The following is an 18489-nucleotide window of genomic DNA, read 5'->3' on the forward strand; positions in this document are numbered from 1 at the left end:
ATAAATGGCTGAATCAACTCGAATGGGGTAAGGGAAAGAGTATTATGCTCGAGTTAGATGATAGTAATTTTTCTTCATTCAATGTTGACGGTTATGATTTTGATTTTTCCGATGAGGGGTAATATCAAGAACAAGAGGTCCAACAAACACATCATCCAAGTCAAGAAAATATGAGCAATCAGACAAACGTCTAGAACTTGAGTGGTGTCTCACTCTCACCACACATTTAATATATTTACTAAACATCTCTAAAAGGTGACACTTTCCTTCGGTGATTTGCAAGCTAAATGCAAATATTGTTCGAATAATTACAAATTTCAACAAGGAGGTGTTTATGGAAATTTAACTACGGAACATCGAGAAGAATCATCCAGTGAAAATTCGAAGTGATCTTTCTCAAACTCAAATGATGGCATTTTCATCTCAAATGGGTAATTATTCTCAACTATTTAAATATTATGAATCTCAATTTAAAGGAGTAACAACTAGATATTATGCGATTAAATAACTTTATTTTATTTTTAATGGTAAATTATCATTTGAAAATTAGCTTTCAATGAGTGCAAATCATTCCATTAAAGGTATTCCACAAAATACATTCGAACACACGATTAAAAAACACACAATTACAAAATTAGTTCTTGAACACAAAAAAGAATTAATTAAAGAATGTACTACTTTAAATAATAAAGTTTCTTTGTTTTTTGATATTTGGGATGATCATTGGTAAAGTTGTTCATACATGTATATTAAATGCCATTGGATTCATAGTTCTTGGAACATTAAAAAACAATTACTTGCGTATAGATATATTAACGAACCACATACGACACAAAAATATTTCTCAACATACATTTGTTATTTTAGAAAAATATTAGTTAACTTTTCAAGTTTTTTCAATTTATTTTGATAATGCTAGTGCAAATACTGTTAGTGTTACTGATCTCATAAAAATATGTAAATCATCATTAGATGATAAATTTTTTCATATTTTAAATTTGTATGTTCAATATGAACTAAAAAATTTAGAATATCATATTAAACCAATTATGCCCGCACTTTATTACCTATGGACAATTCACTAAGTTATGAAACAATGGTGCAATTTTAGCAAAATTAATGGTATGAGGCCTATATGGTTTGCAAGGGACGTTCCAACATGTTGAAATTCGACATAAATTGTTATTATCGTTATTTAAATGTAAAGTTTTATTATATATTTTTTTTCATCAACATGTTCAAGTTCAGGGTTTTTTATTTAAATAATTTAATTTTTAAAAATTATTTCAAAAATAATTTAAAAAAAAAGTAGCAAAAATACTGCAATCCGCGCTCCGTAAGCGCGGACAATGCTCACGTGGAGCACCGTCCGCGCTTCGTAAGCGCGGACGGTGCTCCACGTTGGAGCGTCCGCGCTTACCTAGCGCGGAGTAAGCGCGTACGCTCCACGTGGCGCCATTCCATTGGACCGACACTTATCTGAATGGATTCCTTCTTCTTTCCTCCTCTTCTTCTTTCCTCCTCTTTTCTTTTCCGTCTCATTTTCGCATTTCTCGGTTTCTCCTTTCCTCACCGAAAATTTTTTGAGACGAAGTTGAGAAGATCTACAACATAGTTCAGAATGGCAGATAATCGAAATCCAGAAGACCTCAGTGTCTTCTATTTACAAGCGACACATATGTCATCAAAAGTTTCTTCCTTAACCGTTGATGATATTGTCAAAGTGAAGAGGTCAGAAAATTTGATTTGGAAGTTATATACTGATAATTACTTACACAGTCGTGTACTGACATATTTAAATCATATGGGTTTTTATGTAGTTTTAGAATGTGGTTCACAAGTTTATGATAATCATTTGATTACTGCGCTTGTTGAATGTTGGACGACGCGAGACACACATGTTTCATTTTACATGTGGTGAAGCAACAGTCACGTTACAAGATGTTTCAATAATTTGGGGTCTAACAATTGATGGTGAAGCAGTAACTGGAGTAGATGTGTCACATAAAGTTGAGGAATGACAACACATATGTTTGGATATGTTGGGATTTTTGCCAGCATCAAAACATTTGAAAGGTGGTCATCTATCTATGACTGCACTACACGATCATTGCATGTCTAACCTTGTTAATCATGATACTTCAGAAGTAGATGTTGTCAAATATACCCGGTGTGTAGCGTTAATGATTATTGGAGGAATAATGTTCTCTGATTATCAAGGAGGGTCTACAAGACTAATATTTTTGCAACTGCTACGGGATATTGGTAACGTCAAGTCATATAGTTAGGGTAGTACAGTTTTAGCATTTCTATACCGTGAGTTGTGTAACGCATCACGTATATTGAAGACTACAATGGCTGGACCCTTATATATCCTGTAGGTATCATTAATGTGATGTGATTATTTAACACAATTTTTTTTTAAATTTGTTGAAAAATTTTTATTATTATAAGCAGATATGGGCATGGAGCAGAATTAAATGTGTTAACCCCGATCAAGATGTGTTAACATTAGTTGTACCTCCCGTTGATACGGATGCTTTTATTCCAGTTTCTCCATATGGTACACGGTAATATTTAAAAATTATTGTGGTAATATCATATATATCTTGTATATTTTCTTGACATGTTATTAATTTTTTTTTTTTTTTGTAATTGTAGGTGGAAATTTGGATTTAGTTACACACATTCGCCTACACATTCTATAAGAATTATAAGGGATTCTCTAGATCGTATGAATAATAATGTGGTATTATAGAATTTTAATATTTAATAGTGATTAAATTATACTATTGAACATATTGAATATTTAAGTTTAACATATTTATTTTTTACAGTTTAATTGGATCGTCTATCAGAAGAATGACATAGATGTGAAGACGATTATTGATTCATACGACAACAAAATATGGCGATGTGTTTGTCCCCTTATATGCTTTGACATCGTAGAGATGCATCGTCCTAATCGGATCATGCGACAATTTCGAAGACGGTAATCAATTCCAGGGTCTGTCGTCGACAATGACGATATGCATAATATCACGAGAATAGGACATCGAAACACCGATTGGAGAGATTATCATAGAAATTCAATTGAGTTGTGGAATAATAGGCTGAGATATGTTTCTAAAGGGGTGCGACACGGGCGATCGATGCAAACTGACGAAGATTACTTCCAATGGTATAATCGAATAATTGTGCGCACCATATCACCTGCAGTTACTGTCGTTGGTTTTCAACCACATCCGTACAATACTTTAGTTGGACAATTTAATGTTCAGCAAAATTTCAGTACGCATTCTCCTTTTTCGCATCAGTCATCAATCGGGTGGAGAAGTGACATGGTTAGGCAACCAAGTGGGTTCGCAGGAGCCTCTGCTATTATTACGTCAGCTGAATTGAATATTGCAGGAACCTCTACTGCTCAACCTGGTTTTTCAGTGATTCAGGGTTTGCTGACTTTCGTTCGTTTGGTCAGCAGGATTTTCAGACTCCTTATTGGTCGAACACACAAAGTTTTACGAATTTGCTTAATGTTGGACCTCAGCATATTGTGCATGACACTCGACCACAGAGGAATGTTGTTTCACCTATCACTTATCCAGGTTACTCTAATGAGGAAAATCTTGAAAATGTAGGATTGCGTAGAGGGACGAGAAGACGCAATCCACCTGATTGTGGAACAGGTAGTCATTTGTATCATTTTAATTATGACGATGATTCTTCTACTTAATTGTAACTATATAATTTCTATTGTTGTACATTTTGCATTTTCGCATAATCTAAATTGTATTATCTATACAAGTTGTTTCCATCGATTGAGATATAGCACAACAAAGAAACATGGTTAAACCATAACGAAATTCAATAATAAAAACATACACCTCAACTCATCAGTCCTCCAAATATCATCATTATTGGCCTGATCCGGACAACGAGCACTCGTATCTAATGTTGGATTCGGCCAATATGGAGCATTATTTTGTTCCGACGAAACATTTATATATTGATCCCAAGGCCCACTTACATGATCGAAACTCATATTACCGAGTCCTTCAGTAACCTGTAGAATATAAGATTCTTGCCCCTGCAAACCACTATATGTAGACGTATCGGGTTGGTTATAGAAACCTGAATCGGATGCATGTGGAACGTAGGATTCAGAATCATCAAATCCAACATGATGCTCAATTGAATTTGTTTCCACGTACAGATGCAAAATATGCATATTGTCACATTGCATTATAAACTGTAAAGTATCGTCATCAACGAGATTGACTTGAATTTCATGCCAAGATGCTCTCTCCATGAATGAATACTTTGTTGAAATCTTCAGAGAAAAATTCGCTGGATCGATTGCTAACATTTTATGTACAACTTCAACTAACTCCATCAAATTAATAGATCGTAATACTCGTATCGGTCTAACAAATGAAATGCTATATTCAACCGATCCATTATCGCTAACTACACGACCACCAAAATATAAGAGTACGTCGATGTTAGACATTATGCCAATGAAAATTGAAAGAAAATTTAAGAGAAAATTGATAACTCATTCATTGAATTTTTCAGCAATTATATAGGAGAGAAATGTGAAGACTATTCATATTTGAATTATTGAAGTTCACTTGAATTTTCAGATCTTCAGCTTTCACGTGGAATGGTTGGTTAGGCAATGAATGATAATAAAGCGAAGCAAATGAACAGATAATAAAAATCGAAAATATTTAAAAAAATAATAATAATATTATATACAGAGTCCGTGCTTACGAAGCACGGACTCTGTACACATGGACCAGTAAGCGCGGACGCTGGTCCACGTGATCACCGTCCACGCTTACGAAGCGCGGATTGCAGTATTGTTGCAAATTTTTTTTAAAAAAAATATTTTTGAATTAATTTTTAAAAATTAAATTATTTAAAAAAAAAACCCCTCAAGTTCATGATATTATTTGTTTTCAAATCAATCAAATATATTGAAATTTTAAAGGTGTTTAATAATACAAGTGACTAATTATCCCGTGTTTATTATGTGACATATAATTTAGTTTAACACATTGTTGCAACATTAAATGTATTTTTAGTGAACATATTAAATCTAGTGATGATGAATTAGTTCTATGTATTTATGCTATGAAAGCAAAATAAGAAAAATATTTTCAGAAAATTTTGAAATATTTTTATATGCTTATGTTTTAGATCATAGAATTAAATTAGATGATTTACAAGAAATGATAAATTATATTATCATTCTTTAGATCATACTATAGAAACAATTACATTTACCTAACTGATTTTGTTTAATAATATAACTCATTTAAATGATATTTATAATGAATATAATACTGAATATGGTGGAGGTGAAAACAAGTCATTTTCCAAAGATATAGATATTCTATGAATAATGAAACATGAGAAAGTCCTTGAGTGAAAAAACTCCAAAATTAGTCCATTTACATAAGAAAATCCAAGAGAGCTCAATATCAAGATAAACCATGGTCGTTAGATATCAAACCAGATTTCCTCTTTGGTTATAAAAAGGTTCTTTTTTTATTTTTATTTTTTATGATCTTATAGAGTAATGGATTTGTTCCTTTTAAAAAAAAATAGATTGTATATATTTTTAATTTTAATTATAATTAAATAACAAATTAAATTAATGTTAATAAGTTAGGTTGATTGTACTTTGCAAACTTCAAATTTGTCAGTATATGAAAGAGAGAGAACAAAACGTTTTTACAATGACATACATATATATATATATATATATATATATATATATATATATTGAAGTAAATTTTGTTTAAATATTAAAGTAGGTATCTCGCGAGATGAGATTACTGATTTATATCTACGAAGCATGTCGACCTGATCTATACATACTGTGACAAATAATTTTTTAGAAAAATTAATACTTTTTCATAAGTCGGATAAAAAATCCATCTCACAAAATTAACTCGTGAAACAATCTTATAAGAGCTTTTGTGCCAAAATTAATATTTATTTTGTCTTCCATAAAAAAAATTGGACTTTGTCTTCTTATAATCAAAATAATGGTATATAGGTTGTATTGGATTTTAGACTGTTGCTTTTAAATTCATTGTCTTGCTTGGATAAATAAAATTGTAGTAAATTTTAAATCTACTTCGTATCAAATTACACAATTTCAATAATTATTGTGATAAATTTAATATATATGGATATAATTTGAAATTTACTAACAAATCAAATTACTCCATCCACTTTGCATAAACAACTTTTTTTGTAGTGTTTTATCATTCCAAAAATATACTTTTAACAATCCAATTTCATATTCATTATTTTTCTTCATACCATATTTTATATTATACCATTTCTTTCAATTTAAAAAATTGTTATTTTATTTAAAATAAAAAAAATCTACTTCTGACTTTTTTCCAATTTTTTTATGGATCACATGCGAAAGTTTATGATTATAAATATTGAAAAGATAAATAAAAGCGAGAGTAGAACAACACTCCCACCTATCTGAATTATTGCCATGTTCTTCCATATCTTGATACAATCGTCACTGCGAATATATGGACAAACGAATTCAATTCCGTTGTCATTTTTTATAGCAGAAGAGAAGACTGATGTTCATCAGATTTGTTAAAGGTAAGGCTGATGACCCTTTAATATTTTTGACTATACTTTACCGAATTCACTCGAAGTCTTCAAATTTTGCTCCGTAGGCTGGTGGTTTCCTCCATTCCAAGCTACAGAGTGATAAAGTCGCATCTTTTTTATGGCGGAAGAGGGGATAGGCAAGAGAGTGCTGAACGAAGGATGGTTGGCGGCGCGATCCACTGAGGTCGACCTCACGGGAGTTGAGCTCACTACCACTAACCCTCCGTCTCCTCAGCAGTCACCATGGATGGAAGCAGTCGTTCCCGGAACGTAAGTTGATTGTTTGATTCGAATTCCCTCTGTAGAGTTCAATATTGTGTTTTTCTCGGTTGTAAACATGCACATTTCGTTGAATGCATTGGATTTTCTGGTTTTGGATTGATTTTCTATGATTCATGTATGTAAGCTTCAATATTCGACCAGAATTTGCTCTGTTTGCGGGCCACCGAGTTTATATAAGTTTAATGTTGTTTTCTTGTTTAAGTTGGTTTTGTAAAAAAAAAAAACTTCACCTTTTTTTGAGATGGGTGACTTTGATGTGCAGTGTTTTGGCAACTCTTTTGAAAAACAATCTTATACGTGATCCATTCTATGGGTTGGAAAACGAGACGATTATTGACATTGGAGAATCCGGGAGAGAATATTATACTTTCTGGTTTTTCACGACATTCGAATGCAAGCTGGTATGTGGTACTTGCCTAAAATTGCGGTGGAAAGGTTTGATTTGGCATTTGATTCTGCTTACACACGTTGTATTGCTGCTAACCAGTGGTTTTCATGCTCGAATTTGGTGTTCATTGATAGTTGTTTCTTTGTTTATTTGATTTTCTGCTTGAAAATCTTGAACTTGTTGCAAGTACCATTAAATTTCTTGTCAAGCGAGCAATTAAAATGCAAAAGTGTTCTTGCTCTTTTTACTCGTTATATGCTCTGATTGCTACCATGGGGTCCATTTGACAAGAAACTATCCCTGTCTCTGAGAATTATCAGGAGTGGCGAGTGAACTATCAACCTGCTAAGTTAACATATATGATCTTGGTGTCAGAAATGATTAATTTGTCATTAAAGCTTATGCACTCTAAGACAAGTCAAAATTGATGGTTTTAGAAATCCTGAAACTAAGCAAGAGCGATTTTTGCATTTTTGAAGTCAAGATCATTAATGTGAATTTAAATGAACAAAATTATTGAAACTGATGGAAACATTAGAGGAATTCCAGCGGTAGTTCTTTTGATACAAAAGTGAATGTTAATTTTTTTTTTTGGTTACTATAGAGGGAGAGAATCTTGATGTAAACAAGCATTTACGGTGATAAGATATCATGTAATTTATTTTTAATTTTTGAAATTTTGTCTTATGAGTATCACATCATCCTTCACCTTAAAATATCTTCACTCAAATCAGTGAACTTCTTCCTTATGGACATAGTACTACTATGACTCTTTGATCCTAACTTGTAACTACTTAATCATTGTTTTGACTTTAGTCAAGGATTTACCCACCAATTCTGAAACTTGTACCTTGTAACAACTTAATATATTTGTTGCTCTGCAGTAAATTCAGCAACTCTTCAACAATTTTGTAAATTTCCAGATGAGTGCTTTTTCATCAAGGCATATTGATGAATTCCCCAGTTTTTATTGCAGCTCTTCACTTGTCCCATTGTGAATACCAAATGGTTCTATTAGTGAACCTGCTACTATTGCCCCAATAAATGAAATATGTCAATGAAGTTATTTCTTCTTAGTTAACACTCTCACCCTCAACTCTTTATCATTTTCTCATTACAAACAATCTAATAATGTATTTTTGGAAAATAATAATGGAGTTTGCTTGGAAAATGAAGGTTGCAGGCTTGAATAGTTGAAATTTGAAACCCAAACGCTATGATGCATGGATGCTTCCGAACATGGCAACTTATCATGTTGGATATTTCCTGAATAAAAATATGTGATAAATATTTCTTTGGAGTATTTGAATTAAAAAGAATTTGAAATAACTTATATCTGAATAATTGCTAAAATAATTGGTGAAGGACATTGTGTCGATAAAAGTTATGAATCTAAACCATTAAAGTTCTCATTTATTATTAGCCAATTATATGTCGGTTTCATGATGTTGGTACTTATAATAAGGTATTTGATAGCGTTATCTTATTATGTAATATTTGCACTTACATGCAAATATAGATGACATGCAGATTAAAAAACATATTAAAAATAGATTTACGTACATATACACTTGTGTATATCCGTTTTTGTGTGTTATCGTTTGTGTGTTGTCATATATGTGTTGATGCATCATAGTTCTAAGGTGATACTAAGCTTTGTTTCAAGGTCATTCCCGACTCCACTCCCCCAACATTTAGTCTAAGTAACCTATGATGTTTTGCCTCCTATTTCAATTCTTTTTCTTGATCATACATTTTATGCAAAGACTTCGTACAAGTATGATCATTTGGTTTTATAATTATTCACACTTACAAACATGCATATAAAAGTTCCATGTGATCTTCTCTGAAAAAAGGAGAAGTAAACATTTCTACTGCAAAACCATGATCCTAAATTTCAAATATTGTATTGCTTTGAATAACTTTAAATATTATTAGTGGCATATATTCAAGTTTGTGTTGGATTCGTAAACTATTGGTTACTATCTAATTCTTAAGATCATAGATGAAGCTATGACTGTGTAGGTGATAGTAATTTTTCGCGCTTGCATGATATTTCGCTTAATACTTTCACATACATACTATCTGGCTAGAGTGGATAATGGTTATTTTCTGGTGCTGTTCGTGTTTGTGTAGTAGGTTGATCGAGAGAGAAAAACAGAGTTTATTGTGCTGCCATTAACTTATTCCAACTAAATAATTTGTTTACTTATTTTTAAATGTTTGCTTAGTGGAGGTTTAAAGTTGCTCAATCCCATGCCACTGACTCTTTTCTAATTCCATCTCACAAATTGATTTCAGTCAACCAATCAACACGTGGACCTAAATTTCCGCGCGATAAATTACTCAGCGGAAGTGTATTTAAATGGGCACAAAGAGGTCCTGCCGAAGGGAATGTTCCGCAGACATTGTATTGATGTAACAGACATGCTTAATCTGGATGGTAAAAATTCACTGGCTGTGCTGCTTTACCCTCCTGACCATCCTGGAAAAATTCCTCCTGAAGGTGGTCAAGGTGGTGATCATCAGGTACAATGTGATTTGATCGCAAACATTTTCTGAGGTACTTTGTAGTTCAATTGGAAATAAAAGTCTTCATTCAAAGCAGTATGATGAGATAAGATATTCTGTTGACAATCTTTCCTACTACATTTATACTTACTAACCTAAAATTTCCTTTGGAAATACTTTACAAAATATACATGTTTGTGCTGAGAGAAACAACTATTTCCCTTAAAAATTGGAAATTAGTTCATTGTTAATTCTTGGAAGTTTTCAAATGACAAAATGACTGAAACTGCTATGACCATTTAGATGGTTGAATCTTTTCACGTTAGGATTTAAAAACCTTCACATTAGTAGCATATGCAAAAACCTTGACATCAGTACAGTATGCTAAAGCTGATTGAGAATTTGCATCTTGTACAATTTTTTAAAAATATTTACTTATGTTGGGTAAGGTCTTAACTAATTACTTATGCAACGATACCATGGAATAAATCTCGGTACTAATGACAATTGAAATTATTACAATGATGTAAATTTAAACTCACAAGTGATAATTCTTATTTTGAATTGTAATTACTCAATAGTCAGTTTGAATAAAATCATATTAGTGAATTAATGTTATCCTCTTGTCTCAAGTGTTTCTTTAATGAGATATCTAATTTTTCTAAAATCCCATCTGCACAAGAATAGGCATATGTTGGTTTAAAGACCATTCAAAGGTTATAACGTACAAGCTCAGTTATTTGTACTTGTTTGCATATTCATGAGATGCTTTAAATAAATTGACGTGATTTTGACAACTTAATGTTTAGCACAAAACAAGTTCTTAACCAAGTTTTTTGCTGTTGGTTGCTCCCTCATGACAAAAAGTGATGATCATAATCCAGTTTATGCAATCTTTAATGGGCTATCAGAATGATTCGAGGTTATGCAATCTTTAATGGGCTATCTGAATGGTGTCTAAATGTTTTATTTCTTTTGTTATTGCTAGATTGGGAAAGATGTTGCGGCACAATATGTTGAGGGTTGGGATTGGATGACTCCTATACGGTAAACTTCGTTATTTTCATAATATACACTGGGTCAAATGAAAAGGTCATCATGGAATCCAGTTTTTCTCTTTATTTTTAACTCATCCATGAAGGAAAACCATTTTAATGCTACAACAAGCCGAACTAAACCTGAAATGTTGATACTGGATGTCACTCATACCGACTACAGTTGATGGAAGAGTTATTCAGTTGGACACTGGGAGCAGCTGTGCCCATCAAACAAGAAAATATCAAATACATTTCTAATTTTTCATATTATTTTGGTTCACACCCCCACTTATTCCCCCCTTCACTATTAAATTCGTGGCTTGGCAACTATTTAGAAGTATCGTTTTTTTGTTTAGATTTTAGCCGAGCAATGAGTTCACTGTGTTAAACTGAACCAGTTTACTGCGAAGATTTTTAACCTGATGCTTTCCCTGTTTTCTTTGGTGAAAAGTACTTGATGCAAAAAAAAAAGGTTCGTTCTTGTTTGTCTTTCCCAAAAGCTTCGCTTCAATACTTCGTTTGCCAACAATCTTCTCTGCTAATGATGTTGCTTGAAACTTCTTTTTTGTTCGCTGTATTATTCTTTCCTTCAATTTTTTGAAGGGCTGTAAATTCTGCAATGCTGTACATACCCCAAGCGGGAAGAGTACTAGCTGCAGCCAGTGTTTCAATTCTTCACTTTTATTGCTTCCCTTGTGTTAAAGGAACAGACTTTCGTCTAGAAACTAAATTAATGGCTCACTTTTCGTTGCCTTTTTGGCTGCCTTTTTTTAGCTTTTGATTTTGGTGATGATTATAAAAGTTGGTGGAGTTGTGGGGTGATACTTGGATTTGACTCACAGTTGTTTTTTGAGGACTTAAATAAGTCTTACTGTACATAGAAAGTGGATATTTTTTGAAAGAGTCAATGTTATTGATTCTTTTTCTCTTTTTTTTCTTTTATGTGCCCAAGACATGTTTTTTTTTTGGTTGTGATACCTAAGTTCACGAGGAGATATATCTCATTAAAATAATAGTATAACTAAAGATTCCTAATTAAGTCTTTTTATTTTGAAAAGCTAATTAAGTCTATTTAAATCTCAATGATACATTATTTCATACTATTAGCGTACCGAAAATTTTGGTATCGTTACTATATCGTACCGAAAATTTCGGTATTTTTCGATACGGTGAACTCGGTATACCGAAAATTTCAGTATTTTTTCCCAACTCTACTTCATTGAAAGGAAATATCAATTCTGATGACTGATCCAGACAATAATAATTATTAAGCTATTATTTTTTTCTAACTATCACTCTCTTTACTTTCAAATTCCATGACATTGTTCTATTTTTTGGTTAATAATTTCAGGGACAGGAACACTGGCATCTGGGACGAGGTTTCTCTTTCTATTACTGGGGTAAGTTGCTCTCCAGGGTTTGGAATTCTTTCTCCTGCTGTACAGTCATATGTATCTGTGTTTGCTTTTTTTCTTGGTCTGTAAACTTCATCCAGTTATTTGATTGACATATTTTACATTAATTATGAAAAAGAAATGATCTAAGAATCTATTACTATTATTAAGAATATCTCTAAAATAGACAAAAAATCGTTTCAAGGTGATTTTTGTTTTTTTTTTAAAATTTATAATTTCAAATTGCAGTGTAGTCCCTGATTAATTTTTACAATTATGATATGACCCTTATTTGAATATACTCATTTAAAATTGCAGCATGACCTTTCATTAACTTTTACAATTAATATATTACCCTATTGGAACATAATCCAAATTAATCATAAAAAAATTTGTGCAAGCATGGAACGCGTGCGCCAGTGCAGTGTTCTTTTATGAAGTTGAATGGTGGTCTTAAAACCAAAAATTTTCCTACATTAGCAAGCATAAACTAATTCCTAGATGAATGATTACTCTAAACCTGCAAGTCTGATAACTCTAGTTTTCATGTTTCCTGATTCTTTACTTCTGTCCTTACCCTTCCATGCAGCCAGTGAAAATCGTAGATCCCCACTTAGTCTCTTCATTCTTCGACAGCTATAAGAGGGCATACCTTCATTGTACATTGGGGTTGGTGAATAAAAGCAACTTCGTTGCTGGGTGTTCTCTTAATATCCAAGTGGGAATTGACCTTGATGGTGATATATGTGTAGTTGAGCACCTTCAATCTGAACACCTGTATATACCTGCTGGAACCCATGTAGTCCACACATTGCCAGAGGTCAGTTTTCTATGCTCCCTTTGTAACATGTTTGCCATGAACATTTGTACTTTTCTTTTGGTTGTTCAAGCTCTTTCGTGTTTGTTATTCTCTCTCTCTTTTTTTTTCTCTTATGTAATTCCGTAGTCATCAAAAGGAAATAAGGAGCTCATCTAGGCACAAGGCCCAGCCAAGAGCTGCTTTTGCGCCTAGTACCCTAGACGTGCACCTTGGTTCTAATGCACCCATCTTGGTGTGCCTTAGAGCCTAGGTTTTCTTACTTTAAGTATACTCTAAAGAATATTTGTTTGGTATCTGATATAATTTTCTTGGTACGTCATTTTTAAAACATTATTAGTTATTGATCTTTATCGTGACGAGGAGCACGCTTCGACTTGCATTTTGAGACTGCAAGACACACTTACTGCTTAATGTGTTTGATGTTTTGGTGACTATGCTTTATTATATTAGTGTAGAATAATATATTTTATTGAAAGATACACTTACTGCTCAAACGATGATCTACAATTTTATTAGTGTTGAATAATAGATTTTATAGCAAGATGCCAAGACACACTTACTGCTTAACGCTTTTGATTCTTGTTCCCATGTATTTGTGTGTCTAGTGATTTCTGTTGCTCATATTTATAGGAGTCCTATGATTGGTTATTTATCATCTGCAGTTATTCTTCTACAAACCTAATCTATGGTGGCCCAATGGGATGGGAAAGCAAGCCCTTTACAATGTAGAGATAACTGTCGATGTGGAAAGTTTTGGAGAGTCTGATTCTTGGAGCCATCATTTTGGGTTCCGTAAGATTGAGAGTCACATAGATACTGCAACTGGTGGAAGGTATTATCAATTTCCGGGTTGATGCCACTGAAAGTTAATTCATATAAAACCATGTTAATGTGTTTACCTTTATTTTTCTACAGGCTCTTTAAGGTCAATGACGAACCAATTTTCATTCGTGGGGGTAATTGGATATTGTCAGATGGATTACTTCGTCTTTCAAAGAGACGCTATAAAACTGACATCAAATTTCATGCTGAAATGAACTTTAATATGATGCGCTGTTGGGGTGGTGGACTTGCTGAAAGACCCGAATTTTATCATTATTGTGACATTTATGGTCTTCTGGTTAGATATCTTCCTCCTCTCTCTCTCACACACAAAATGTCTAATATGTGTTGTGTATATATGAATTTCATCTCTCTCTCTCTCTCTCTCTCTCTCTCTGTACGCATAAAAGATGACACGTTATTTAGTTTAACTAATTTTAGTATAAATTTATCAGTGCTTATTTAATCTACTGAAATACTAAAATTCATCAATGCTTATGTTATCTACTAAAAACTATAATTGGGAAATAATTTGTGTGAATGAAGCTTTTGGGGTACACCACAGTAAATTCAAATATGAAAAGAAAAGAAGGAAAAACCCCTATGTTACCTCTTATATTTTCCTGAAACATTTAAGAAAGAATGCTGAAAGTGACAATCTAATCAATTATTTCAAATAAGTAAATATACGTTCAAAACAAATCTAACCAATATTTGAAAAGGACTCTTTTAGTTATATAGTATTGTTTAAATTAAGAGAGTGAATTAGATGACTTCAGACTGGCAATAAAGAAAAAGAATTAGATCTGTCAACGATATTACACTACAAAATCTCGTATTTCAGTAAAACACATATCTTGAAGTGCTATCATATATTCAAGGGAAAACCTTATTGAGTACAAATAAGGTGTTGGAGAGGATGAGCGTTAGGTGGCCTAACAATGGTATCAGGTGGGTCCTATTGTGCTGGGTTATGGTCAACCAACAAGGGTGGTGACTAGTGAGTGGTGGGATGCGGAAGCAGTGGATTGGAAGGGGCAAAAGAGAAGTGGAATTTACTTCGTATATTTTCTATTCACCAGGGAATGGATGTAGTTTGTCTTGAAATCTCAAATTTTGATTTAAGACACACACATAGATTCTCTCGAAAAAATGGATATGTAGCAACGAACATCGACCATGAATCCTCAGTTGTGTAAATAAACTTGAATTAGTTGCTTCTAAGAAGTAATTGTGGATTGTTCAAAAGGTAGTGGCTGTCTCTAGAATTTCATAGGTCAAGTTGGTTGGTCAGATCAACTTGTGAATTGAAGATAGTCACTTTGATATTTTAGCCACAATTTTGTAGGTTTGGCAAGAGTTCTGGATAACCGGGGATTGTGATGGACGTGGGATTCCAGTGTCAAATCCAGATGGTCCTCTGGACCATGACCTCTTTTTGTTATGTGCTAGGGACACTGTCAAACTTCTAAGAAATCATCCTAGTCTTGCTTTGTGGGTTGGAGGTAATGAGCAAGTCCCACCAGATGATATTAATACAGCTTTGACAAAGGATCTACAGCTCCATCCCTATTTTGAAAGTTCTACCGACTTGAAATTTTTAAAAGAAGACATCCACCCTGTTTCTAAAGATCCAAGTGAATATCTTGACGGCACACGAATTTACGTCCAAGGATCTATGTGGGATGGCTTTGCTAATGGAAAGGGAGATTTTACTGATGGGCCATACGAAATTCAGAATCCAGAGAACTTTTTTAAAGATGATTTTTACAACTATGGTTTCAATCCTGAGGTTGGTTCTGTAGGGATGCCTGTGGCAGCTACTATCAGAGCTACTCTACCTCCGGAGGGATGGCAGATTCCTTTGTTCAATAAATTAGATAATGGCTACGTTCAAGAAGTACCAAATCCTATATGGGACTATCATAAATACATTCCGTACTCAAAACCAGGGCTGGTTCATGATCAGATTTTATTGTATGGAACACCAACAGATCTTGATGACTTCTGTCTTAAGGTATATACTGCAATGCTTTGAAATTTCTTAATTTATTGAACTGTATCTTTGTTCATTTCAAATCAAACATCCTATTTCAGGCGCAACTGGTTAATTATATTCAATACAGAGCTCTCTTAGAGGGCTGGACCTCGCGTATGTGGAGCAAATACACAGGTGTTTTGATTTGGAAAACTCAAAATCCATGGACGGGTCTTAGGGGTCAGTTTTATGATCATCTCCACGAGCAAACGGCAGGGTTCTATGGTTGTCGTTGTGCTGCAGAACCAATCCATGTCCAACTAAATCTGGCAACAAATTATCTGGAGGTTAATATGATTTTTTTTTTTGAAAACAATATACCTCTTTATCCTACAGTTGTTTTTGAGCTCTAAACGCAACTTTATATATCAAAATAATTTCCTCATCAATTTGCAGTTTAAGAAAAAAAATTATATTTCAGTGTCATGAAACGTCAAGTGCAAAATATTTTAAACTACTGCATAAGATTGATCCAAATCCTATCAGTTTTGGGGAAGTGAAAATTTACTTAATCTCATTATTATCTGCCTGATGATTGTTAAGATTTTTTTTACTCCATCAAATAGAATCTTTTAAGGAATAGAATTGTTTTAAAGATTTTAATACAGGATAATGTAAATAATAATGATTCAATATATATTCAATTCAAATATATTTTTTCTGAACGCTGTGAAGAATTTTTTGGCAGACTAGTTTGCATACCCACCAATACTCACTCCCTCGACTACCTGTTTTCCTTTTCATACCTACAAGTTACTCGTTGTGCACATCGAAATAAAATTTCCGGGTATTACAGGTGGTCAATACCACATCGAAAGAACTATCCGATGTTGCTATAGAATCCTCAGTTTGGGATCTGGAAGGAGCATGCCTCTACTACGAAGTCTTAGAAAAGCTCACTATTCCATCGAAAAAAACAGTGTCCATTTCTGAGTTGAAGTATCCCAAGTCTGACAATCCAGAGCCTGTTTATTTTCTTCTTCTTAAACTGTATAAAAGAGAAGACTATAGGCTATTATCCAGGAATTTTTATTGGTTACATCTGACAGGTGGTGATTACAAGCTCTTGGAACCATACAAAAAAAATAAAGTTTCCCTCAAAATCACTTCCATGACTTATATAAGAGGCTCCAGCTATGAAGTCAGAATGCATGTAGAGAACACATCAAAAAAACCAGACTCCAGAACTCTACTCCACAATAATGTACTTGAAATACATAGAAACGGAGATTCTGACATGCAATCAGAAGGTGTGCTCTGTGTGCCTGAAAGAGAACACGAGCGTGGTTTACTTGAGAAGGTATTGCAATACTTCTCAACAAACAGAAGTGGTATGAAAGTTACTGAGATCAATGGGGATGGGATTGGGGTGGCATTTTTCCTTCAATTCTCAGTCCATGCTTCAAATAAAGATAACAAAGAAGGTGAAGATACCCGAATATTGCCTGTTCATTACTCGGATAACTATTTCTCTCTAGTACCGGGCGAGGTAACGGCAATAACCCTTAACTTTGAGGTCCCACCAGGCGTTACCCCCGAATTACACTCCATGGTTGGAACTATGAAGGTGGGGATATTGTTCTCTAATTGCTGATAAGCACTTCATTGCTCTCCTATGAATGTTGTTTCAAGGTTATTTGTTATGTGTTTACAAACTGTAACCTTTGCAAGTCAGTGTACGTGTGTACTGATCTATCAAGTTATAATTGCATGGGTACCTTGTCTGTGTATGTGATAGTAAATATTAGCTGCAGGCACTCCAGCTGAGATTTTCTACAACGATTGTGGCCTTCTGTTACTGTCCTTTGATATTCTTTATTTTGGTTCTAATCGTGCACTTGTCTTTCTCCTTACCCTTTTCGCCCATTCCCTTGCAACCACGGCTTCAAAACGTATTAAACATCCTGGTATTGGCTTTCTGTACTTGTTAAGTATAAGCCCAACTCACTAAACCTGCTCAGCTAACAAACTGATAATATGCTTTCTCACGAGGTATTCAAAATCATTCCACAAACAAAAACTGGAACAGAAAATTATGTATGCTCACAAGCAGCAGTTTAGTTTCGAAGAATAGTCGATTTATTGATCGGATTAGCTACGGAGAGTTAACAGTGTGGCAAAGTATACGAGGGATATTGATGTTCCTGAATAATGTCTATTCGTGTCAAATTCATTTGGTGTCACAAATATAAATCCTCAAGGGCCTTACGCATCATATATGGAGGAATACATGAAATCGTCCCTATACTTTAAGCTTCTATCAGGTTAAGTACCTCAATTTATTCCGTATGTTAATTTAGTACGTTCCTGATGTTAACTTTCCCTTCAATTTTTAATGGATTGAACATATTTGAAAGACTACATTAGCACACAAGTAAATTTGAGGGACTGAAACGATAATAGGACCAAAATGTAGGGACAATTCTACGTATCTTCCTGGTGTTTTAGTTTGGCCGGCTAAAAACATTTGACTCTAGCGTGTTCGATCTGTCAAGTATTAATGGGGAAATAAACGTTGGGGACTGGGAACATGACCGAGACAACTT

General features: G+C 33.6%; 1 protein-coding gene across 1 annotated transcript; it reads left to right on the forward strand.

The window, feature by feature from the left end:
- Positions 1–6481: 6481 nt before the first annotated feature.
- LOC142540990 (mannosylglycoprotein endo-beta-mannosidase) lies at positions 6482–17782 on the forward strand. Its single transcript, XM_075647515.1, is given in 13 exon segments — positions 6482–6639; positions 6717–6921; positions 7196–7334; positions 9623–9850; positions 10821–10879; positions 12221–12269; positions 12853–13083; positions 13746–13915; positions 13999–14203; positions 15254–15922; positions 16003–16230; positions 16740–17472; positions 17475–17782. Coding segments are annotated over 12 exon segments (2919 nt in total). The 5' UTR covers positions 6482–6639; positions 6717–6769; the 3' UTR covers positions 17531–17782.
- Positions 17783–18489: the final 707 nt, after the last annotated feature.

The sequence above is a fragment of the Primulina tabacum genome, chromosome 3 (genome assembly GCF_025594145.1).
Source record: "Primulina tabacum isolate GXHZ01 chromosome 3, ASM2559414v2, whole genome shotgun sequence".
In the NCBI taxonomy this organism is placed as follows: Eukaryota; Viridiplantae; Streptophyta; class Magnoliopsida; order Lamiales; family Gesneriaceae; genus Primulina; species Primulina tabacum.